At 42.2% G+C, this 24,680-nt stretch overlaps 1 protein-coding gene across 2 annotated transcripts; it reads right to left on the bottom strand.

Moving 5' to 3' along the window:
* Nucleotides 1–4,110: 4,110 nt before the first annotated feature.
* Nucleotides 4,111–13,967, bottom strand: Mmp8 (matrix metallopeptidase 8). 2 transcript variants are annotated; one of them, NM_022221.2, is made up of 10 exons: nucleotides 13,761–13,950; nucleotides 11,768–12,006; nucleotides 10,951–11,099; nucleotides 10,745–10,870; nucleotides 9,191–9,352; nucleotides 7,548–7,665; nucleotides 6,878–7,011; nucleotides 6,230–6,383; nucleotides 5,257–5,360; nucleotides 4,111–5,122 (listed from the first exon to the last, which is right to left on the bottom strand). In NM_022221.2, exons 1-10 carry the CDS (start codon nucleotides 13,869–13,871, stop codon nucleotides 5,019–5,021), a joined length of 1,401 nt encoding a protein of 466 aa, NP_071557.2. In that variant the 5' UTR covers nucleotides 13,872–13,950; the 3' UTR covers nucleotides 4,111–5,018. The 2 variants fall into 2 exon arrangements, 1 of the variants encoding a protein (NP_071557.2); XR_005487913.2 differs by having other exon boundaries at nucleotides 5,107–5,122; nucleotides 6,223–6,383; nucleotides 13,761–13,967.
* Between the last annotated feature and the right edge of the window lie 10,713 nt (nucleotides 13,968–24,680).

Here is a 24,680-nt window from a genome sequence, read left to right as displayed (position 1 = left end):
CCTGTCCACTGGCTTTCAGCTGTCCCTGTGTGCGGGAACCAGGAGGGCCTGCCCCTACTTCTGCTAGGTCCCTGTACGTAGGGAGCCTATATGGCACTAGGTGTTTTCCTCTAGAGTCAGAAATGTGGGCAGAGAGTAGTCTCCCTGGTTTCCTAGGCATGTCTGAAGTTCTAACTCTCCCTCCCACGGGATTTGGGTGCAGGGAGTTGTTTGACCGGGTCCTTTCAGATCTGGGCAGTGTCTGGACCGCAGGGCTCTTGCAGCTTGACTGCTACAATCTTCTCCTGCCCAGAGGCCCTATACAGTTTCCTCTTGGGCCAAGGATGTGGGCAAAGGTGGGCAGAAGTAGCAGTCTCTCCTGCCCTGCAGTCTCTGGATTGCCCACACTTCTGGGTGATGAGCTCTCTCTCCCACGGGGTTTGGGAGCAGGGAACTGTGGGCCGGGATCAGCGAGGTCTGAGCACCAGGTAGAAACAAGAAGTTTCTGGTCCCCTGGAGCCACCACAACATGAGTGTCAAGCACTGACAGAAGCCCATGGGTGGAAGAAAGACCTCTGCGACTGACTGATTGACCCCTGCTGAAAGTGGAGGCTACCTTGTCCACAGATGGGAATAGTTCTCTTCATGAAGGTCAGAGATAAGTGGGTGCTGCCGTGGTGGACATATCATCTGGATAGCTGAACCCCAACCCCCCAACACATCAGCGCCACAGATGTCTTTGCCATCTCTTGGATGCCCTGATGAAGCCAGCAACTGTGAGTACTATTCATTGCCCAAGAAAACAGGAGGGAAGAGATTCAGTGACATGGGGCAGTAACAAAGCAGATAAAGTGGCTCGAGAAATGGCTATACAAGAGCCTATCCTGGTTACAGGCCTACAAGAGACAGCCACTGAGAACTAGGATTGGACTAAGGGATGGCCTCACTTAGAAAAGGCCCAAGTTGCTTAAAAGATAAAAGAACAATGACACACTTGGGGAGAAAGCTATACTCCCCAGAGAACAAACAAAAGACTCACTTTGCCAAATAAAGAAATGGATTCATTTAAGAGATAAAAAGTTTGTCCAAGCAGTTAAGGTATATATAATAGACTTTAAGATTCTAGCCAGAGAGACAATAAAAAAAGTATAAGATATGTCACTAAGTAAATGCTTAATAAACAAACAGGACAAAGAGACCTAGAGAGTTTAATGAGAAGTCGAAGTAAACTTCACTAAAAAAATATGGTTACAAGTATCTCCTAGTGCTTATAGATACCTTTTCAAGAATAGATAAAAGCTTTCCTCACCAAGCAAGAGACGCCTCCGTAGTCATCAAGAAGATACTGATACTGGAAGAAATCTTCCCTGGTCTGGAGTGCCCAAGGTAATCTGGTCAGACAATGGCCCTACTTTCGTTGCCAAGGTAAGCCAGGGTGTGGCCAAATATTTAGAGGTCAATTAAAAATTACGTTGTATTTACAGACCTCAAAGTTCAGGACAGATAGAATAAATAAATAAAGCTCTAAAAGAGACCCTGACCAAATTGACCATGGAGACTGGCACAGACTGGGTGGCACTCCTTCCCTCTTGCTCTCTTTAGAGCAAGAAATACCCCTTCCAGATACAGCCTTACCCCCTTTGAGATCTTATACGGGGCCTCAGCTCCTCTGACTGTATTAGATGATGTTACTAAACCAACATGTCATAGTAATAATGATTTGTATGCCAGGTTAACAGACCTAGAGGTGATACAGAAGGAAGTCTGGTCACAGCTGGCAGCAGCCTATGCCCCGGGGACCCCCAAGACATCTCATCAGTTCCAGGTCAGAGACTCGGCTACATACGATGGCACCCAACCCAGATACTCGAGCCTCACTGGAAAGGACTGTACCTGGTGCTGCTGACCACCCTGACAGCCATCAATTCTCAGCCCTCACCGGCCGTGTACTAGCTGTTGGGGCTGAGAGCTGGGACCTAGAGGGACACTCAGCATGTTTGCCCTGGGTTCCATCAAGATAGGTATAGAGATAGGCTTGATTTCTATTACAAATGATGTAACATTGCATATGTTAGTACTCCTAACATTTCTTGGGACTGTGCCTCAGGGATCACAATCTGTATAAGTTTAGAAGTTCTAAAAGCTAGTCATGACCTTGGTGTGTAGGTTTAGATAGTGTCCAGATTGGAATCCTGATGCTAAAGACTTAGTAAGACAAAAAAAAAAAAAGAGTTGAGAATTACTTAAGGCTATCTAGGTGCTGCAAGGGCAGCACAAGGACATCTGCCGTTGCCCTGCAATGCAAGCCTTATAGAGAATTCAGAACTGCCATTGACTCAGATATAAAAAGAGTGAAAGACTTTTTAGCTGACCTCCAAGAATACCTAACCTCCCTCTCAGAGGTAGTCCTTCAGAATAGAAGAAGATTAGACTTGATATTCCTTAAAGAAGGAGTCTGAGTGCTACACTGAAAGAAGAATGTTGCTTCTATGCAGACCATTCAGGAGTAATTAAAGACTCCATGAATAAACTTAGAGAAAGGTTAGACAAAAGACAGACAGAGAAGCGCATCAGGGATGGTTCGAGAGCTGGTTTAGTAGATCTCCTTGGATGACTACTCTGATATCTTCCCTTATGGGACCCTTCTTAGTTTTGCTTCTGCTTCTGATTATAGGTCCATGTGTGTTAAAGAAACTAGTTTTAATAGGTTTGACTCCTACAAAAAGGTAGAGACGCTCAACAAGGTTGGTTTGAGTCTTGGTTCACTCGGTCTCCCTGGATGACTACCCTACTCTCTGCTATATGGCTGGGCCATTACTAATAATTTTCTTGGTTTTAGTTTTTGGACCCTGTGTGACAAACAGGTTAATTGCTTTTGTTAAAAATCGAGTGGGTGCTGTGCAGTTGATGGTTCTGAGACAACAGTACCAGTCCGTTAGGACAACTGGTGAGACCAAATACGAGACTTGATATCAAAATTCTAATATTAGAATTACTTAGTAGAAGAAGAGGGGAATGAAAGGAAAATTATACAGATTTAAGATTTAAAAATATGAAGTTAAAAGAGTAAGTTTCAAAATTCACAAACTCAGGGCTAAACACTGTGAAAAGCAAGTCCAGGCAGCCCTGCCCTGCCACTAGGACTAACAGACCATAAAGATAAAGAAAAGGAATTCAGGAACCAGCCCGAGTTATCAGGACTGACCCAAACCATCTGGCAGAAAGGCACCTCCCCCAGCTTACTCAGAGTCACACCTTAACCAGATGTCCTTCAAACCCTGATACGCCCCTAGCTCCTAAGATCCTGTATGCTCCAGTCAATACGTACTCCCCTGCTGTGCTATAATCTCACTGTGCCATGTTTAAATGAGCCAATCACCTATAGCCGCGCCAGAAATTAGCCAATTGTGTGTAACCGCGCCAAACCCCCTAGCCTTCCCTATATAAACCCCTGACTTTTGAGCTTCGGGGTCGACACCTCTGTCTCCTACGCAGGATACGTGTCGACCCGGAGATCCCCGTAATAGATCTCCGTAATAAACCTCGCCTTTGCTTATTACATCCAAAAAAAAAAAAAGTGTCTTGTCCCAGGGGAATTTTGCCTTTGTGTGCCCTGAGTCTACCAGGCAGATCACTTGGAGCAGAATAGTTGGTCTTACCTCTGGTCTTGGGCCTGAAGTCTCTCCTTGGGGCTGGCTTTTTCCTCTTTTATTCTTTTTAATTATTAATTATTTTACTTATTTACATCTCAAATGTTGCTCCCTTCTTGTCTCCCTTCCCTTCACCCTGAGAGGGTTCCTACCACCCAGGTATTATCCCTCTACCCTGAGCATCAAGTCTTTAGAGAATTAGGCTCATCTTTTCCCTCTGAGGCCAGACAAGGCAGCCCTCTGTTACATAATTACCTGGGCGAGGTATCAATGCATCCTGAACTTGATGGTGGCATTTTTTTTAATTTTGGTTACTGTTGAGTTTTGTGTGTTTTCTTTTAAATCCCACTACCAGGAATTGAACCCAGGACCTCACACATGGTAGTTAAGTACTCTTCTTCGCAGCAACACCACTCAGTGGTCTTAAGGGCTCTCCCGAGACAGCTTTCTATTGCTTCTCTAACAAACAACACATCTTCAATAGAGTAGAGTAACAACTTTATTTTTTCACAAAAGCCAGAAAACCCACATCAGCAAGTGTCTCAGTTCTGGAATCTGCTTGCAGATTTTTTTAACCCCTTCCTACCTGCTTCTGGCTGGGAAATTATAGGCAAATAGCCTAAGAGATGCATCACTACACTCTGGTTCTCTTTGCTTTGTCTCTCTACCATGTGCCTATGCCTCTGCTGACTCTCCCCAATCGCCTCAGAATAAAATATGTTAATCAAATGATTTATCTCTGAGTGACATCCACATCTCTCGCCCCATTTTATAAGAACAGATGTATGGGCTTAAGGTTCATCCTAATCCTGTTTAAAGCTATCTTGTCATTTATACCTAATTTATTATATCTTCATGACTCTGGTTCTAGATAAATAGCTGGAGTTAATACATTTTTTCTCCTGGCATGTGGAAGGGCATGATTCAATCCACAATAAATATTTTTCATATATTTCCAAGGGAGGAAGTAACAGCACATTTTTCTGTACAGATGAGGGGATAATCTTTGTGTGTTTATAATCCTCATGCATAATGAAAATCCAAGGCTAGGTTCCATGTTTGAAGAGATGTAGGAACATTTGAAGCTAAACAAGCAAGTAATAAAACAGGAGGTTTAGAAGGCATAAGAGCAGATAATGAAATAGCAAAGATTAAAGTGATGAATGGCTTGTTCTCTTTGTGATGCGTTCACTAACCAGGGATGGAATGTGCAGGAGGAGTCAGCCACAGCTGGGAATGAAAGATTACAAACGCTGGTTCTTCGAGGAGGGCTGCAGCATTAGTTACAACTGAGGGAAGTCTGAACAGGACACATTGGATGAATATATAGACGGAGCTTCCCTTTTGTATTCATAGGGTCGATATAAGGACATTTGACTTTGCTCCACTCTATGGACAGTTAAGCCATAAATTGCTTCTTGCAACTCTAGTGACTCTGCGACTGACAAGATTAAATGCAAAATATTGTGGTCCACTGAAGAAGAGGAAGAAGGCTGTAAGAAAGAGAAATATACAAGTTAGCTTATGGATCTCAGCTCTTACCAAATAAACCAAATGGGATATAGAAAAGCAAGTGTATTATTTTAAAGTTTTAAAGAATTTTGTAAACTCCCCCCCACCAACTTACAATCCTGCTGGAAAACTGCATCAATTCTACAGTTTATTCCTGGGAACACGCTTGCTATGCTAGTGGGGTAACCTGGATCCATGGATCTTCTTTGATTGTCGTATCTAAGGGGAACAAAATATCACATGATTTAAAAACAATATACACTATGATAATTTTCTTTTAATTTGTATAAGTCATGAAGTACTTTCTTACACATGTTCACATTAAATCTTCACTGTGTCCAATTGGCTGAGATTTGGAGCTCTTAACCTCTCTACCTAAGGGTATTTTGTTTAGAAAACAGAGAAATGCCATTGATTTTAAAACAGCGTTCTGATTGCTGATGAAGGAGTTATTTCCCAAAACTAGAGCCTATATTTTCTAAATAGTTTACTTAACTGGTAAAATGAGCATAATTATGTTTATGTGCATGTGTATATAATGAAAAAATGCATTTATTAATATTTTTCTTAGCATATAAAGTAATGGGCTTCATTATTACACTTTCCCACATAGATACATTGTTTATTTATATTCATGTCTCCATTGTCCTCCCTTTTAGTCCACCCACCTGTCCTCTTCCTCCCTACAGATAATTAATTCCTCTCTTGTTTTCATGTTTTAATAAATTTCTCTTGTGCACCAAATTCTGTAAACGATGTGGGAAACATTCATTTGGGGGATATCAGATTTCAACTCATAGTAAGAATCAACTTACTTCTTTCCCATATCTCACCCTAGAGCGTTATGAGGGTGTGAAAGAGCTCATAATGTGGAATCCTCAGCACATTTGTGTTGGTGTCTTATGTGATAAAAACAAAAATTTAAAACTCATGGCAACAACACTCTATGATAAAGACTACATTCTTACTAAGAGGTCAAAAGATTGTGTAGATTTAAGCCTTCAGATATCTACATTGATGTTTTGTACATAGAGCAGAGAAATACACATTTCAATTTTAATGGAAAAAAACTCATTCATACATATCACCTCCAGCATTGGTTGTTTACGAAGAAGTATGTCTTCCCGTTATAGGAAACAGCTGCATCAATGGCTTGGACACTCCTTGGGAATCCATAGTTGGATATATCTCTGGGGTAACCTTGCTGCAAGTCATAGGCACTTAGAGCCCAGTACTGTCTGCCTGCCAACAATTAAGAGAAAATCCTTAACAAAGCTCTTCCTTTGTTAATCTGAGAAAGACAAAGGTGTCACAGTGGAGTTCTGAGTGCAGTGATAATAGTACTAATAGTTCCTCCCTGAACCTGAAAACGTCAAATGTTACAGCTTGATATTCAAAACTAGATCCCAAACTAGAGGTCTTGCCTGATGTGACTTCTGTACAAAAATTAAATCACAGCCTTGAGGTATTTTAGAAGATCATATCTAGGATGAGGGCAGAGAAATGTTGAAGATTGTCTCATGCAGTTCATTTGTTGAGGACAATATTAAGACCTAAATGAGGGTTCAGACTGTGCAAATTTCACTCAGTTGTTGGTGACCATGGTGGGGCCCAAGCCTCACTAGCACCATGCTCTTCCTGACTTGTCCCTTCTGAAAGTGCTGTGGGACAAAGAGAAGTCCTGCCCCGCCCTTCAGGAAGAACAGAAGGAGGAGGAGGAGATAGTAGGGTGTTACCTTTAAATAAGAAAACTAGGTCTCTATCAAAGTCTTCATAAGCAGCCTGAAGACCATTAGGTAGGAAGGGCCAGAACAGAGATATGAAATTGAGGTCAACTGTTCTCAGCTGGGGATGCCGTCTCCAGAAGTACCTAAAGGGACACAAGAACACACATGCAGAGACAGACAGAGGGGAGTGGGGAGATGGAGAAGGACAGGGACAGGGACAGGGATAGGTAGAGACAGAGAGCTGTTATGTTTTTGTGATTCTTGGCTAGAAATGACCCTTGCATGATTCCTGCAGTCTATAAATGTGTAACATGCAGGATTCTTGTAGGACCCTAGTTTCTGGTAGTGGTGTCCATTTGGTGAGCCCTTGACGGTTTAGATCCCAGTTGGCATCTTGCCCTCTCTTTACCCTGACAAACCTAAGAAGGTTAGGTCTTTCAACAATTAATAGGACCAATGCTGAAAGACTCTGACCACAACAGAGATGCTGGTGGATGTTTGATGCTTTAGTCCCCCACACTCTGGATAGTTCATGACATCCAGAGAACACTAAGAATTCCAAGGAGATGCCTATGTATTGGGTCAAAGAAAAGCCAGTGATGTGATGTGTTTCATTAGAAGCCAGTTTTAAGGTCCGACACACAGACATGTACAAAGGAAGGACAGCTCATTTTTATACTTGTCTTTAAAGAAGTAAATCTCCCCACGGAGTGTGGTGGCAGCATCAAATCTCAGGTGGGGGTCACAGGCTGTGGGCGTGCTGGGTCCAGTAGGTTGGACAGGGTTGTCTGAAGGTCCTGGGAAATGAAATTATTTAATAAGTAGAATTACTATGATGCTTTTGATGTGCTTCAAATACGTAGGAAGGCAGAGGGTCTTTTCATGAAGAAAAAGTGACTAGCTGATTCCACAAGACACAGCAGACTCTGTGCATATGATGCTTTTAAAGGCTTGGCCTGTTCACGAGAGTAGTGATGGCTTTTACTTAAGCTGAAAAATCATTTGAATCTGATGCTTCCTTTAACTTCTAAGTCACTCTTCTATTTCTTGTTTCTTCTTTCTGCCTTTTGGTCATTGAGAATCCACTTCCTTGTTCCTCACTAACATCCAAATGCAATGATAGAGCTCACATTAGTCTTTTACCCAATAGCATAAATCTACCTCAGTTTCTTTTCTATAAAAATTTACATTTTTAGCTGGACATGGCAGCACAGGCTTTGTAATCTCAGCACTGGATAGTAAGACAGGAGGATTGTAGGTTTGAGACTAGTCTGGACACAGAGTGAGAAAATGTTTCAAAATATTAAATAAATACACAATAATTTACATTTTTATGCATTTTCTTATCATGGAATTAAGGATTGTACTTGTCACTTAGGAATGCTGGAGCATCAATGGAACGGGAACATTGGACAACAAAGGAAATGGTTGCTGGCATGTGTTGGGGAGTTGGGGATTTGAGTGAGGTTCCTTATTCTTATACTTCAGTGGACATTCTTGACAGGCCTTACACATGCCTGCTTAGGGATCTATGTGAAGAATTCTTTCACAAACGATTCTGGAAGGAGAGTTGCTCTATGAAAATGGATAATCATGTCTTTTCAGAATACACAAAATTGGAAAGCTTAAAAATGGAGGAGGAAAATGTCCCCATCATTTAGAGACAATGGTGGGGAAGTACCTATATCCATTTTCCTAAGTCTTACCTCTTGCCTCTTGTCTTCTCTCCTTCCTCCCTTCCTCTCTCCTTCCTTTCCTCCATCCCTTCTTCCCCTTCCTCTTTCTTTTCCTTCCTTCCTTCCTTTCTTCCTTTCTTTCTTTCTTTCTTTCTTTCTTTCTTTCTCTCTCTCTCTCTCCTTTTTCTTCCTCTTTCTCTCTCCTTCCTTCCTTCCTTCCTTCCTTCCTTCCTTCCTTCCTTCCCTCCTTTCTCTCTCCTATCCTTCTCTCCATCTCTTTTTCCTTTTCCTCTTTCTTTTCTTGAGACCAAATCTCACCATGTAGTTTAAGCTTCACTCAGATTTCTGGTTCTCCTGCCTCAGACTCCTGAATGCTAATATTACAGATATGAGTCCACAGGCCTGTCCTCTAATGTTTACTTTAGGGCAGAAATAGATATCTAATAACTAAAAACCAAGATGTAGCAAAATCACATTAGCAGCTCAGGCTCTCTCTTGCCAACACTGTAGGCATTACTGGCAACTTTAAGAAATTAATTTGAGCTTCCTTTGAGGATAAAACACAGAGACTCCAAAGGAGAGATGCTTGTGGCCAATTCTCAAGTCCTATTATGCTCTACCATGTTGTCCACATGACCTCCCTTACCATAGATTGTCTGAATTCCATTGATATCATCTTGAGGTAGTGAATAGGTGCTGGGTTCTCTGTAAGCATAGTTTGGGTACATCAAGGCACCAGGATCAGTGGAGTGAGAGAGTCCCAAGGAATGTCCAAATTCATGAGCAGCCACGAGAAACAGGTTGTAATCTGAAAGGAAAGAATAGATGATGGATGCTCTATCTGGCTTCACAGGTGGTAAAAATATGATCTCAAAGGATGTGACCTTGAGGCCAAAACTGACCAGGAAGAAAACATTCATATATTCATCTTTTTCCTTTTCTCTTCAGGCACCTAAAGGACAGCAATTAGGAGGCATCAAGGTAGGAGATACAAGCTTCTCAAATCTCAGAGACTAATAAAATCTGTCTTTATTCCAACTCTATTTTAAGAATGTGATGGGTTAGTGAAATGGTGGCAGAGCTGTGGATCTCAGGACGGAAGAATTCTGTTTCTCTTGTGCTCACATCCTGACTGGCCCTTTGGCTCATTGGCAGAGTCTCAATGGAAGAGTCAGAGAAGAGCCTGACTCTCAGTGCAGCGGCTCAGACAAAAGGCTGACTGAGCATGGATCTAAATACACTGCCCTTGCCTCCTCTCTTCTCCTCAGGCAGCCCAAACCTTCTTGTCAGGAGACTCCTGCAAGGATGTCTTGTTGCACAGACACACACTGCTGAGAAGGAGGCCAGGGAAGTTAGGCTGCTAGAAGCAAGAACGAGGCTGCTCTTTGAACAGTCTACCTTTTCTAATGAACCCTAGTACTTCAACTTTTGTGAAAGATATGAAGATCAGACCATGTCAAACATTAAACTCAGGGGTGGAGGAACTAAAGGATAGCCATTGGGAGTGCAAGCTGTCAAAGAACATATGTTACTAAATGAGTGTGGTCCTCCTCAACCCAGCCTTGTCTGAACAACCAGGACCCAGGCAGGGTTTGGCTGTGGTCTTCAATGTTCACCTCCTTATCTGCTAAAATTTAAATGCTTCTCTTAGAAATCATGTGTTAGAAAGTTAATCTTGAGTGAAAAAATACTGGGAGGTGAATGGTCTGGGTAGACACTGAGGTGAGAAGGTCAAGGGGTTTCAGTGTCATTTATTTTGGTTTCCGTCATCCTTCTGCCATGTGAAGATGCATTAAGAACTTTAGCTTCTGTCTTTCCAGCCCCTTAAACAGCTAAGGAAGTGGGTTTCTTTAGTTCACCAGCTATTTTGTTTCATTTCTTCCATGACAGTAGTGCACATGGATTTAGGCACTGTGGTGGGAAATAAGGCCAACATTAGCTTCTGATTAAAACAACAACAACAACAACAACAACAAACAACAACAATAACAGCAACAGCAGCGACAACAGCAGCAACAACAACAGCAACAAACTCTTAAGGTGATTTATCTTTAAGTCGCAAAAAGTATAAATGATTGATTTGTGAGTTTAAATTCCACAGTCATGTGAGTGGATGTGAATTCATAAATACACATGCTGACTCTAAGACGGAGAAGACGAATTTAGAAACTTCATGTGACTCTAACAGTGACCCACTTACTGTTGGAGTCTTGAGTCCACGTTTCTTCTGAATCAAAATGTGCATCTCCTCCAATACCCCGGCCTGGTTGAAAGGCATGGGCAAGGATTCCATTGGGTCCATCAAATGGAGAATTGTCACCATGGTCTGAAACGAGATGGTTTGTGGTTAGGTCTTTGTCTAAGACCTCAGGTTAGCTAGAGAAAGCCAAATTGCTTTGAGCCCACCTCTTGAGACGAAAGCAATGTTGATGTCTGCTTCTCCCTCTAAGGTCTCAGTGAAGGTCAGGGTTGATGGCACACTCCAGATTTTAAAAGCTTTCTCGATTTCTGTTTTCACTTCAGCCTTTGACATCTGTGGGGTATGGTTTATAATCCTTTGGAGGTGAGAAGGAGCAAGAACAGTTTGCTTATTATCAACCTTTTTGAACTACTCAGTCTCTCCATTTTGGAGTAAGTCACTTATGCAATGCACTACCACTAGGACAGAGCATCAGAGGAGCGAACATCTCAGGGCTGAAGACAGACTGGAGTCTGTACAAATAACTACTTGTCTTTAAGCCTCAGTGTCTCTGTTCATAAGATGATGACGCAGTACGATCTCCCTCATAAGTGGCTGAGGAAATTAAATACACTGGAGGCAGGTAGTTAGTGGGTTAGACATTAGACAACAGAGAAACTGAATGATATTACTGCTGTTACCAAGATATACAGAAGAGAGCTAGATTCTCTTCAGCAATGGTTAAGCCTCTTGGACTTAAAGGTGACTGACCAGAAGAGACAGTCTCATGGTGCCATAGTCTTTTTAGATTGCTGAACAGAAACAATGTGGTAAGTTTTAGGGTTGAAAGAACCTGGGGCTCTCTGCTTTCTCAGTCTTGAGCTAACTTCCAGCTCACATTCTACTTAGTCACATTCAGTGAGGGCAGGGTGTTTATTTGTCCATTGCCTCTAGGGACTTTCAAGTTCTGCAACAATGTCTGAGGTCTCACAGACTGTCAGTCACTAGCTGGGTGGATGAATCCTCAGACTCTAGGAATGTCACCTGTAGGTCAGGTTAGTGTGTGTCCACTTGGGGCTTCCCGGAGTTAGCAAGAAATCACCAGAGTCGGGCACTCCACAGCGAGGCTTTTCCATTATCTCTATTGTAGCTGCATCTGGCTTCCCTGTCTCGGGCAAGCCGAAGAAGCGCTGCATCTCCTTAAGCTTCTCGGCAATCATAGTGGCATTCCTTGCAGACCGGAACTGATTGCTTGGTAAGTGGTAGAATTTTCGTAGGTAATTCTGATAAAAACAAACACATCAGAGTACTTGCTGTGCATTCTTTCTAAGATGCCATAGAGTATAAACCACGACCTGACAGACAAGGGACAATAACAGAAATTGTGGTTTGGGACAGTGTGATGGCTCAGTGGGTCAAACCTGACAAGCCAAGATTGATCCTCACCACCCACATGGTAGAGGTGAGAGATGACTCGTACAAGTTGTTTTCTGACCACCACATGTGCACTGTGGCATGCAATACCCTCCCACACTCATGAAAATAAATGCATTTAATTAAATAACTTGCAGATTGACTTTGAAAGAGCAATGCTTATAGAATGTTCTCTGCATTCAGTGAGATCTAATGACTTTTGCATAAAAAGCAGAAGTCTTACAAAAGGGGAAGAATGAATCCAAGTCATGTGGATTCTATATACTATAGAATCCACTACTATACAGTCAGCACCATCTATGACTTATTATTATTTTTTAATTAGCATTGACTTTGGGTTATTATTGTTTTTGCATCTGCTAAGGTGTAAAAATGAGGACTTCTTTGCTTAAAAATCCTCATTCACTAAATGGAGAGAGGGTTTAATCACCCTCACAGGGAAATGGAGGGACCAAGAAGCAAGGGAAAGTGACAGCTCAGGTCCTGGCTTATTGCAATGGGTCTCAAATGAGAGCTGGTCACTTAAAAATGCTTGGGGCAACAGCAGCATCTCACTCACCAAGATAAGATCTTGGAAGCCACTGCCATTCACAAGTGTTGACTTGCTAATCAAGGGTAAGTTCTCTTTACCTTGCCATATGTAGCCTATGTGTGCATACTGTGCACCGGATGTGACTTCCCAGTTCTTTGGAGGTGACAGGGAGCAAAGCTTGCACTTTTGGATGCTACAGCTTAGGGCAAATCCCAGCACAGCCCTTTGTCTCCAACATGGAGAAACCGAGCTTTGCCTCATAGATACTGTGATGCTTGGAAGAGTGATGTCTGCAGAGTAAACCCAGCCTACCCTCAGTGTGAATTTAGGGGCTTCTGTGCCTGTCACAAAAATGACCATGAGAAAAAAGAGCAAGAATGATGCTTCTGGAAATTTCAGTACTAAGAAAATTATGAACAAAGAGTTGGTGATCCCATTCTCCTGCATAAAAAGCCTGGCCTTTTTTAATACAATAAAACAAGAGAGTTGCGATCAGCTCTGCCTTTATGATGCTTCCAAAATTTAATAAACAGTTCTGGGAAAATCTGATTATACAATGCATTAATTTTAATTAATTATAATCCCCATTTCCATTCTATTTCTATATATAGTAGTATTTTTGACTGCAGAAAATTTCCATACAGAAAGCAGTTGGCAGGTCATAATTGGACCTCCCCTTTTTTAGTGTTGGGATACCAGCAAGCATTCTATCAGTCTAGCACTGACCCGTAGAGCATGGAACAACTGGGTTACAGGGTTACTGAAAGAGAAAAACATTAGCTAAGAAACTCAGTTCACTTTATAATTAAAATATTCTCCCTGAAAGGGCCCTAGCTACAGCCGGCCTGACTATAGTGTCCCTCAGGCTTTAAAGCACCCAGCTGTATTCATGTCTACATTTTCCAGAGACAGGCCTTGCCCACACGCAGTCTTCCAAGTCCCAGAAGGTAATGCTGAGCTCAGCAAAGCCATCCAGAGAATCTCTTTCTGGCCTTCCAGACTTAAAAGGGAAAGCCACCCTCTGAATTCTGTAGCCATCAGAAAGTCACCTGCGATTGACAGCTCATTTACCTCAGCAGTTTTCATATTTTTCTCTTCCAGGTGTTCTGGAGGCACTGGGAGGGCTGTGGCAAGCTGTGTGTGGAAGAAGAACAGAAATGGAAGTGTCTTCAGGTGAAGCATGATCTATCTTCCAAGACAACCTCTCGTGCCTTCCTTTGCTCCTCTGTCGAGTGCCCTGAAGCTCACCGAATTCCCTGCCAATCACTGCTCTTATCTGGTCCCTTATAAAGCTGCATCTTGAGCAACTGCTGCCTCAGCGGTGTGAAGCAACGTAGTTAACCGCACTGGACACTTCTGCAATGTTAGAATGTGATTTGGAACCTAGGAGTGGGGGAGTCATTCAGCGAAACAAGAGAATGGGTCGCTACTCTTGCAAACCTACAGGGTGAGGTGCCTGGTGCTGGGGTTACAGGCTTCCAATTTCTGTGTGTTTGGAATAAGGAAGTTGTACTAGTTAACCAGGGAAATATTTTAAGACTAGTCATTGATCACCTTGGGGACAAATTGCACACCTGTAAGACCTCTGCTTCTAATCCACTACTGCTGCCTGACCGTGTGTTCCAAAGTGTCTTGTCACAAAGCAGGCACCAAAAGGAGCATCTGTAGATGGTGACTTGGTCAGAAAAGTGCTTACCACACCAGCATGAGGCCTGCATTTGACTCTCAGCATGCAGGTAAAAAACTGAACTTAGTGGTTGGTACATAAGTGTAATCTCAGTACTGGTCTGAGACAGACAGGAGATATCTGTGGCTTGTTGACCAGACAGCCTAGTCTATTTGGTAAGTTCCAGGCTGGTTAGAGACCCTGTCACAAAACAAACAAACAAATCCCACATTATAGCACTTAAGGAATGGTGCCCAAGATTGTCCTTTGACCTACCCCCCCCCACAAAACCATGAACATTCACTTTTAACTGCATATGTGCATATACGTACATAAACAGCAGCTTCTGTAGGACATGACTTTGCCATAGATGTATTAAAACATTCACTATCTGTAAGGTGTATTTTTCCAGAGAAAGGACAATGATAGGAATATTTAAGACAAAAACTGTTGTATTTACAATGTTTCAAACATTTTATTGTCAACTAAATCCCTCATTCTCACACAGCCTTTGGAGCAACATGCTATTGCTATCATTTTGCAGGAAAAACAGAAGCTGGAAGACCCAGGAGAGAGAGGCACATGCTCACTTTGTAGAGGACTTGAGCCTATGGGTATGGTGAGAGCGACAGAGCCCATCCTATACCAGGGTCTAGTTCATCAACCTGCTATTTGAATCCAGACAGGACCATCAGTAGCTGTAGGCTCACAGCAAGTGGAAAACGTCCTAGATTCAGGGACAAGAGGACAAGGGAGAGAACGATATAGATGTCTCACACATTCCCAGAGTGCTAGTGGATATGTGAGGACTTCCAGACAATGTGGTGACACAGGGCACCATCTCTCTTCCTGCCTGCCTGTCTTCACACGGGCTCTGAGGATCTAACTCCTGTCTTCATCCTTGAATGACATGAAGTAGTTCACAGACTATGTTTTACTCTCAGCCCCTAAAATCAACTTTAAAAAAGGGATTTTTTAAAAACTGTATTTTACAAAAGTGTTTAGAACATATGAGGTCAAGAATATTTTCAATTTGTGATGAACACAGCAAAGGAGAAGCAGAGGCTGCATTTGGAGGTCTGAGCTTAAAAGGAAGCACCTGACCATGCGTTCCTTCTACCGTCTTCCATCCCATTCCAAATGGACTCCACTGTTTGCCTTACTCCTCGAGACATGGCAGAATTCTAGAGTTGGGCCTGAGGTCAAAGTTCATTATCTGAGTGTCTCCACAGGGTTCCCAGGTGTCTCCAGGAGAACCTTCCTTCCTTCCTTCCTTCCTTCCTTCCTTCCTTCCTTCCTTCCTTCCTTCCTTCCTTCCTTCCTTCCTTCTTTTGTAGAAATTAACAAAGTTGTACATGGAAATGAGAGAACTTCAGCTCTTTCTGAAACCAACACTATTGTGGTCAATCATTTATGCCACATTGACTCTGGAGCAGTAGAATTTGCAAATTACTTCTGGAAAACCATGTATGCACAGTAGTTATTTACAAAAATTTTATGATCTAGCTGTAACAAATAAATAGCAAATCCAGGAAGATCAGCAAATACCTCAGTTAAAGAACAACCTGGGGGATCACAACTATTTGGACTAAATCCACAGGGTGCAGAATGGAAAGAAACAGGAGTGAAAGCTTACAGTAAGGCATCCATTGGGTGGATGTCAGGGAAGAGAAGCTTCAGTTTTTTTAAATTGTCGAATTAAGGAGACATGATTGTAGGTTGAATGGAAAAGCTAAGGCATGATGATAAAGGTGTCAGAGGTGGAGGCTTGCACAGAGAAGTGGCTGAGAGCAGGCACAGACACTAGTATTATTTGATGGGAGATGAAGGAAAATGCGTTTTTATTTCTTTTTCCCCTATTTTTATTAAATTGGGTATTTATTTACATTTAAAATGTTATTCCCTTTCCTGGTTTCCTGTCCATTAGCCACCTCACCCCTCCCCTTCCCCTTCTATATGGGTGTTCCTCTCCCCATCTACCCCCCATTACCACTCCCACCCCCAACAATCCCCTACACTGGGGGCAAATGCAGTTTTATTTCTATGAGGAGTCCTTGCAAGCATCTTGTTTTCTGGCTATTGGGTGCTGACCCCTGCTGGCCACAGGGGTTATCACTACCCTTCCCATTTCCCCTCATTCCTTCCCTTCTCTGGTGCTCTCTTCTCTTTACCTGCTGTCCTCTCCTCTCCTCCTCTCCCTCTCTCCTTTACTGAGTTGTCATGAAGGATATTACCAGGTGAAGGGACAGACAGAGAGGGGAGTGGAGCAAGGCACGCGACTCTATACTCGCACAGGCACCCGTCTTCTTCCCCCCGCTTTGTGTCTTTAAAAAATATATATATATATCTCACATATTTTTTAATGTTTATAAAATGAGATATTCTAAAAATCTAATGGGTACTTTTTGCATAGGCAGGAATGCTAACAGATCAAGCTCAGTCCAGGCTCCTCTTGTCCTGCTGTGCACTACCTGTCTGTGGGCTATGGGGCAGGACTTCCTTGGAATAAGAAGGTCTTACCAGAGAATTTCTCTATGGCCAGCTCCAAGGGGAAAGTGGGAGATGCACAGTTTCTATAACATATGTTTGGGAAGAGACATTCTAGTTTCCATAAACTGCCTGGCAGAAATGAGCCAGGAACTGTGATTCATTCTCTCTCTCTCTCTCTCTCTCTCTCTCTCTCTCTCTCTCTCTCCCTCCCTCCCTCCCTCCCTCCCTCCCTCCCTCCTTCCCTCCTTCCCTCCTTCCCTCCCTCTCTCTCCCTCTCCATCTCCTCCCCTCTCCCCCCTCTCTCATTTTTAGTTGATACACATGTTGGGTTTCATTATGATTTTATATCCTTGTCCCTGGTCCTCCTCTGGTTCTCTTTAACAAAGGAGTGCTACCACATGATGGTGGCCCTCAAGGTGGTTCCTGCCAAAGCCCGGTAATCCATAGGGTGGTGGAGATGGTAGGCTGTTTGCTTCTAGAATCCCAGAATCCTATGACTGTTCATGCTGAAGAGTTCCCACTGGTGTAAAGTGTCACAACCAGACTAGATAGACCCAAAGGACTGCCTTCCTCTGTGTCACCCCCACTTTCAAGCCATAGTGGAACCTCCATTCTTCTCTCTCTTTCTATTGCCAGGGGATTTTCCTTGAGAATTCATCTAGAATAGAACCTTTGTCCTTCGCATTTGTGTTCCGGCTTAGGCTGCTCATATGACAGCTAGGAGTTGCGATGCTTGGCATTGGCTAAAATAGGTCACGTGACAGATGGCCTTATTGTTGTTTCTCTGGCTTGGGTGCTGTTCTCCAGTTGTGTGCTAAGTTGTGATGAAATACCAGACAAAGGCCGTGCAGGGAGGAAGTGTTTATTTTGACAGTCAGTTCCAGGAGTATATTCATTATGACAGTAGGAGCAGCAGGTGGCTGGCCGCACTGCCTCCGCAGCCAGGAAGAGAGAGCTAGAAGCTGGTGTGCCCAGTCTCTGTATTCAGTCCCAGATTCCAGCCAGCGCGTTAATATTGTCCACACTAAGAGTGAATTTTCCCACTTCATATCACCCGACCTAATAATTCCTCATCGAGCTTTGTTTCCAAGGTGATTCTAAACACCGTATAATTGACAGTGAAGACTGACCGCCTATCTGGTAATTTTATTCTTCACTACGTGTTAGTCTGTTTTCAGTGGGGTGTCGCTCTCTGTCCAACCCCGATGATCTCTGAAAGACACTTTACAGGACCACAGGCCTTCATTTCTAGTGTGTGTGTTTTAGGAAGGATTTATATTAGCCCTTCCTTTCTCCCACATGGCACTTAGGAGATAAGTCTTAACTGCTGACAGAGTGAAGGGGCAGACAAAGAGATGAGCATATGATGTTCAGATCTAATGTGGCATGATCAGTTTTAAATTACGATAGTTGAGGATGCAGGTAAAAAGTGAGTGGACATTTTAAGGGAAAGATTTGTAATTGGGGATAATTTAGGTCTGCTTGTTAAACATCTTAGCTTTGTTCTGTTCACATACCACTAGCATGTCCTTTCTTAATTGATGAAGCAGTTCACAGCACATGCTGACACAGGGGACATGACCTTCACAGGTCAGTGTGTCTCTTTGTGTAGTTACTTTTCTATTGTTCTGGAGAGATACCATGACCAAAACAATTTATAGAAGAAAGAGTTTATTGGGGGCTTAGAGTCCCAGAGGGTGAGTCCTTGGCACCCTCTGGGGAGCATGGCAGCAGGCAGCAGGCAGGCTGGTGCTGGGACAGTAGCTGAGAGCTCACATCTTGGGACAACAGTTGTGTCAGAGAGAGACAGGGGTGGTGGGGAGAGAGACAGAGACAGAGAGACAGAGAGAAACAGAGTAATAGAGACAGAGACACACATACACAGAGAACTAACTGGGACAATGTGGTCTTTTGAAACTTTCAAGCCTCTCTCCAGAGATAAACCTCCCCAACAAGGCCATACCTCCCAGTCTTTCCCAAACAGTCCCATCAATTGGTGATGTATTTGTTCAATTTGGGAAGTATTAAAACATATGAGCCTATGATGGCCATTCTGGTTCAAACTACTATGTTCTCTTTTTTAGAAATTTATTTTGTGAGCATTAGTGTTTCGTCTGCATCCATGTCTGTGTGAGGGTGTTAAATCTCCTCAAACTGTAATTACACACAGTTGCAGTTGCCATGTGGGTACTGGGAATTGAACCCAGGTTCTCTGAAAAAGCAGCTGGTACTCTTAACTGCTGAGCCATCTCTCCAGCCCCTCAACTATTACATTCTCTTTCTGAGAAGTCCAACCCAAAGGAACTTGTAATATCCTGCAGATGAAGTTAGTCAGGTCCTGCCTTTCCAGCCTCCAACTCTGTGCAGAAAGATTTGATTTGCCCGAGTTGTCCAGGTCTCGACAAGATTTTGTGCATAATTCCTGTGTTTCTCATGTAAACTTTTGACTTGAGAACCTGTTGATGGGAATCAGGCTCACCTTACAAATCACATTATGTTCAGTTGGATGAATTTGACTCTGTTCTTAACAAAGGAAATATACATGACACAAAGTCTGTCATCTTTTTAAACATCCTATGTCTGTTCCTAGGCTACTCATGCCTCCACCTCTAAGCTATTGTCACACCAACTGTTCTGATCTGTTGTTTGTACCTTATTACTCAGCTCTCCCTAAAATTTATGCCGAATAAAAAAGAACATTCAGAGGGGCCAGTGAGATGGCTGGCACAGTGGTTAAGAGCACTGGCCGCTCCTTCAGAGGACCTGGGATCAGTTTCACAACGTCTGTAACTCCTGTTCCAGGGGATCTGACACCCCCCCAAAGTGACATTCAAAATGTTCAGCAAGTGACACTTTTCACAGTGATTATATTTTGTCTGTAGCAGTCTTTTTGTCAGTCATTATTATTATTATTATTATTATTATTATTATTATTATTATTATTATTTTCTTTTTTTACACTCCAGATTTTATTCCCCTCCCAGTCCACCCTCCAACTGTTCCACATCCCATACCTCCTCCCCAGCCCCCTGTCTCCATGAGGATGTCTCCACCCCACACAGCCCAGCAGACCTCCCCACTCCCGGGGCCTCCAGTCTCTGGAGGGTTGGGTGCATCTCCTCTGACTGAACCCACAGCCATCAGTCCCTGCTGTATATGTGTTGGGACCACATATCAGCTGGTGTGTGCTGCCTGGTTGGTGATCCAGTGTCTGAGAGGTCTCAGAGGTCAGGTTAATTGAGACTGCTGGTCCTCTTACAGGGCTGCCTTCCTCCTCAGCCCTTTCCAGCTTTCCCCTAATTCAACCACAGGGGTCAGCAGCTTCTGTTCCCGTGCAAATATCTGCATCTGACTCTTTCAGCTGCTTGTTGGGACTTTCAGAGGGCAGTCATGATAGGTCCCTTTTTGTGAGCGCTCCAATGGCCTTAGTAATGGTGTCAGGCCTTGGGGCCTCCCCTTGAGCTGGATGCTCCTTTGGGCCTGTCGCTGGACCTTCTATTCCCCAGGATCTTCTCTATTTCCATCCATGCACTTCTTTTAGACAGGAAGAATTATGGTCAGAGTTTTGACTGTGGGATAGCAACCCCATCCCTCACTCGATGCCATGTTTCTGCTGGAGGTGGGCTCAACAAGTTCCCTCTCCCACTGTAGGGCAGTTCACATAGGGTCCCCCACTTTGAGTCACGAGGGACTCTTACCTTTCAGGTCTCTGGTATATTCTGGAGGGTCCTCCCAACCTCCTGCCTCCAGAGATCGCCTGTTTCCATTCTTTATGCTCCCTCCTTCAGTCCAGTTCCCCCACTCAATACCAGATCATGTTCCCCTTTCCCCCCCAGCCCCGCCCCCAGCCCTGGTCTTCTTTCCCTCCCAGGTTCCTCCCTCTCTCCCTCTTGTGGTTGCTTTCTTCTCTCTCCCAAGTGAGACTGAGGCATCCTTACTTGGGCCCTTGAGCTTGTTGAACTCTCTGAGTTCTGTGGGCTGTATCTTGAGCATTATGTACTGTTTTTAAGGGGTGGGGATATCTACCTATTAGTGAATACATACTGTGGATGTCATTTTAGGTCTGAGTTATGTCACTCAGGATGATATTTTCTAGTTCCAAGCATTTGCCTGCAAAACCCAGGATTTCCTCGTTCTTAATAGCTGAGTAGTACTCCATTGTGTAAATGGACCACATTTTCTATATCCATTCTTCCCTTGTGAGACATCTGGGTTGTTTTCAGTTTCTGGCTATCACAAATAAGGCCACTAAGAACATAGTGGAACATGTGCCCCTGTGGCATGATGGGGCATCTTTTGGGTATATTCCCAAGAGTGGTATTTCTGGGTCTTTAGGTAGATCTATTTTCAATTTTCTGAGGAACCTCCAAATTGATTTCCAGAGTGGTTGTACCAGTTTGCAATCCTGCCAGCAATGAAGGAATGTTCTTCTTTCTCCACATCTTCGACAACATATGTGTTGTCACCTGAGTTTTTGATCCTAACCATTCTAATCTCAGGGTCATTTTGATGTGCATTTTTTCTGACCACTAAGAACTTTGAACATTTTTTTTAGGTGTTTCTCAGTCATTCGAGACTCGTCTGTTGTAAATTTTCAGTTTAGTTCTATATCCCATACTTTGGTTGGGTTGTTTGGTATTTTGGTGGTTAGCTTTTTGAGTTCTTTATATATTTTGGATATTAGTTCTCTATTGGATGTGGGATTAGTGAAGTTTTTTTCTCAATCTGTAGGTTGCTGATTTGTCTTATTGACTATGTCCTTTGCTGCCACACCAAACTCAGTAGATTCTGTGTGACAAGTTCCACAGACTCAGGTGAAAACTTCAAAAGAAGGAGGCCTCCTGGAACCAGTTGTGGAACTCTTGGCCAGAGAAAAATATTGATCCATAGTTTTCATGGCAATTTGTCTGTTCTATCTTTTTCTATTTTTCTTTCTTATTCACATGATGTTCCTGACAGCCTAGACTGGAACTTTATAACCTTATTTCCAGAGAAGTAGGTGTTTTACTTCACAGATCATTTACAAAATCACATAATAGTGGTAAGACAAATAAAAACTTTTCCAACAATAAATGACTTTGTATGGCTATGTGTGTGTTGTTGGCTTTGGCATTTTGGTAAAGAAAGCATTATTTTAAGAGAAGAATTAAAAATAGTTTTAAATTATACTTTGAAGATTTATAAAAGGTAGGAACTAGGTGTTAGACAATAATTGCCCATAAAAATTTATTAGCTTGTTTAGGAATTAGATGTTACTAACAAGTGCCCAAGAAGAGCTTATGAACCTGTCCTTGGATGGATGCCATCAATATCAAATAATTTTTGTGCTTAATTGTGCCAAGTAATAATGATGTTACCTGTTCCATCCATGATTGCTTCATTGAGCATACTTTTTAGAACTTGTAATACTTGAATGATTTTGCATTTTCTCATGCCAAATGAATATGATAATTGTTCTGTTGGACTGCTTCCCTGAACACATCTTTTCAGAGCTGTAATACTTGTTTCTTTAAGCATTAAAATCATTGCTCGAGAGCTGTAGAATACTCTCAGATTCAAACTGCCTCTGTGTTTGTTTCTGTTTGTCACCACCAAATCCTTATCCACCTAGTTTTCGAAGACCCTCATTCCAGAGACCCCCACACCCAGCTGCGGTGGTCTGTGGCACTTTGCCTTACAGAAACTTGCCAGTTTCACGAGGTCCCATTTATCAATTCTTGACCTTAGAGCATGGCACATTGGAGTTCCATTTAGAAATTTTTTCCCTGTGCCAATGAGTTCAAGCCTTTTCCCCACTTTCTCTTCTATTAGATTCCATGTATCTTGTTTTATGTTGAGGTCCTGGATCCACTTGGACTTGAACTTTGTGCAAGATGACAGATATGGATCTATTTTCACTTTTCTACAGACAGTCAGTTAGACCAGCGCCATTGATTGAAGATGCTTTCTTTTTTTCATTGTATATTTTTTGGCTTCTATGTCAAAGATCAAATGTGCATAAATGTATGGTTTTATTTCTGGGTCTTCAATTCTATTCCATTGATCAACCTGTCTGTCTCTGTACCAATACCATGCAGATTTTTTGCCTTGCCAGATGAATTTGAGAATTGCTTTTTTACATGTCTTTGAAGAATTGTGTTGGAATTTTGATGGGGATTGCATTGAATCTAGGTTGCATTTGGTAGAATGGCCATTTTTACTATGTTAATTTTGTCAATCCATGAGCATGGGAGATCTCTCTATTTTCTGGGATCTTCTTTGATTTCTTTCTTGAGAGACTTGAAGTTCTTGGTGTATAGATCTTTCCCTTGTTTGTTTACAGTTACCCCAGGATATTTTATATTATTTGTGGCTATTATGAAGGGAGTTGTTTCCCTAATTTCTTTCTCAGCCTGTTTATTATTTGTATAAACAAGACCACTGATTTATTTGAGTTAATTTTATATCCAACCACTTTGTTGAAGTTATTTATCAGCTGGAAAAGTTCTCTGGTAGAATTTTTGGGGTTGTTTATGTATGCTATCTTATAATCTGCAAATAATGATACCTTTAATTCTTCTTTGCCAATTTGTATACCTTGATCTCTTCTTGTTGTCTTATTGTTCTAGCTAGCTCTTTTAGTGCTATATTGAATAGATATGAGGAGAGTGGGCATCCTTTCTTGCCCCCAATTTTAGTGGGATTGCTTCAAGTGTCTCTCCATTTAATTTGATATTGGCTGTTGGTTTGCAGTAAATTGCTTTTATTGTGTTTAGGTACGGACCTTGAGTTCCTGATTTCTCCAATACTTCTATCATGAAGGGGTGTTGTATTCTGTCAAATACTTTTCTGCACCTAAAGAGATGATCATGTGATTTTTTTCTTTGAGATTGTTTATATAGTGTACTACATTAAGAGATTTTCATATACTAAAACAACCTTGCATCCCTTGGATGAGGCCTATTTATTCTTGGTGAATGATGGTTTTGATGTGTGTTTTGATTCAGTTTGCAAGAATTTTATTGAGTATTTTTGCATCGGTATTCATAAACAAGATTGGTCTGAAGTTTTCTATTTTGGTTGGGTCCTTGTGTGGTTTAGGTATCAGAGAAATTGTGGCTTCTTAGAATGAATTATTACTGTTCCTTCTGTTTTTATTTTACAATATTGTTTGAGGAATACTGGTATCATGTCTTCTTTGAAGGTCTGGTAGAATTCTGCACTAAATCCATCTGCTGCTGGGCTATTTTTGGTTGGGAGGTTTTTAATGACTTCTTCAATTTTTTATGGGATATGGTCCTGCTTAGATAGTTTGCCTGCTCTTGATTAACTTTGGTATGTGGTATAGTCTAGAAAACCATCCATTTCATCTAGATTTTTCAGTTTTGTTGAGTATAGTCTTTTGTAGTAGGATTGGATGATTTTTTTTGTTTCCTCCATTTATGTTGTTATGTCTCCCTTTTCATGTCTGATTTTGTTAATTTGGATACTGCCTCTGAGCCCTTTAGTTAGTTTGGCTAGGGGTTTATCTACCTTGTTGATTCTTTCAAAGTACCATCTTTTGGTTTTGTTGATTCTTTGTATTGTACTGTTTGTTTCTATTTGGTTGATTTCAGCCCTGAGTTTGATTATTTCCTGCTGTCTACTCCTCTTGGGTAAGTTTGCTTCTTTTTGTTCTAGAGTTCTCACATTTGTGTTAAGTTGCTATTGTAAGATCTCTCCTATTTCTTTACCAGGGCACTTAGTGCTATGAATTTTCCTCTTAGCACTGTTTTCATTGTGTCTCATATGTTTGGGTATGATATGTCAACATTTTCATTAAATTCCAGAAAGTCTTTAATTTCTTTCTTTCTTTC

The sequence above is a fragment of the Rattus norvegicus genome, chromosome 8 (assembly GCF_036323735.1).
Source record: "Rattus norvegicus strain BN/NHsdMcwi chromosome 8, GRCr8, whole genome shotgun sequence".
Lineage (NCBI taxonomy): Eukaryota > Metazoa > Chordata > Mammalia > Rodentia > Muridae > Rattus > Rattus norvegicus.
This window is presented reverse-complemented; position numbering and strand designations above follow the sequence as displayed.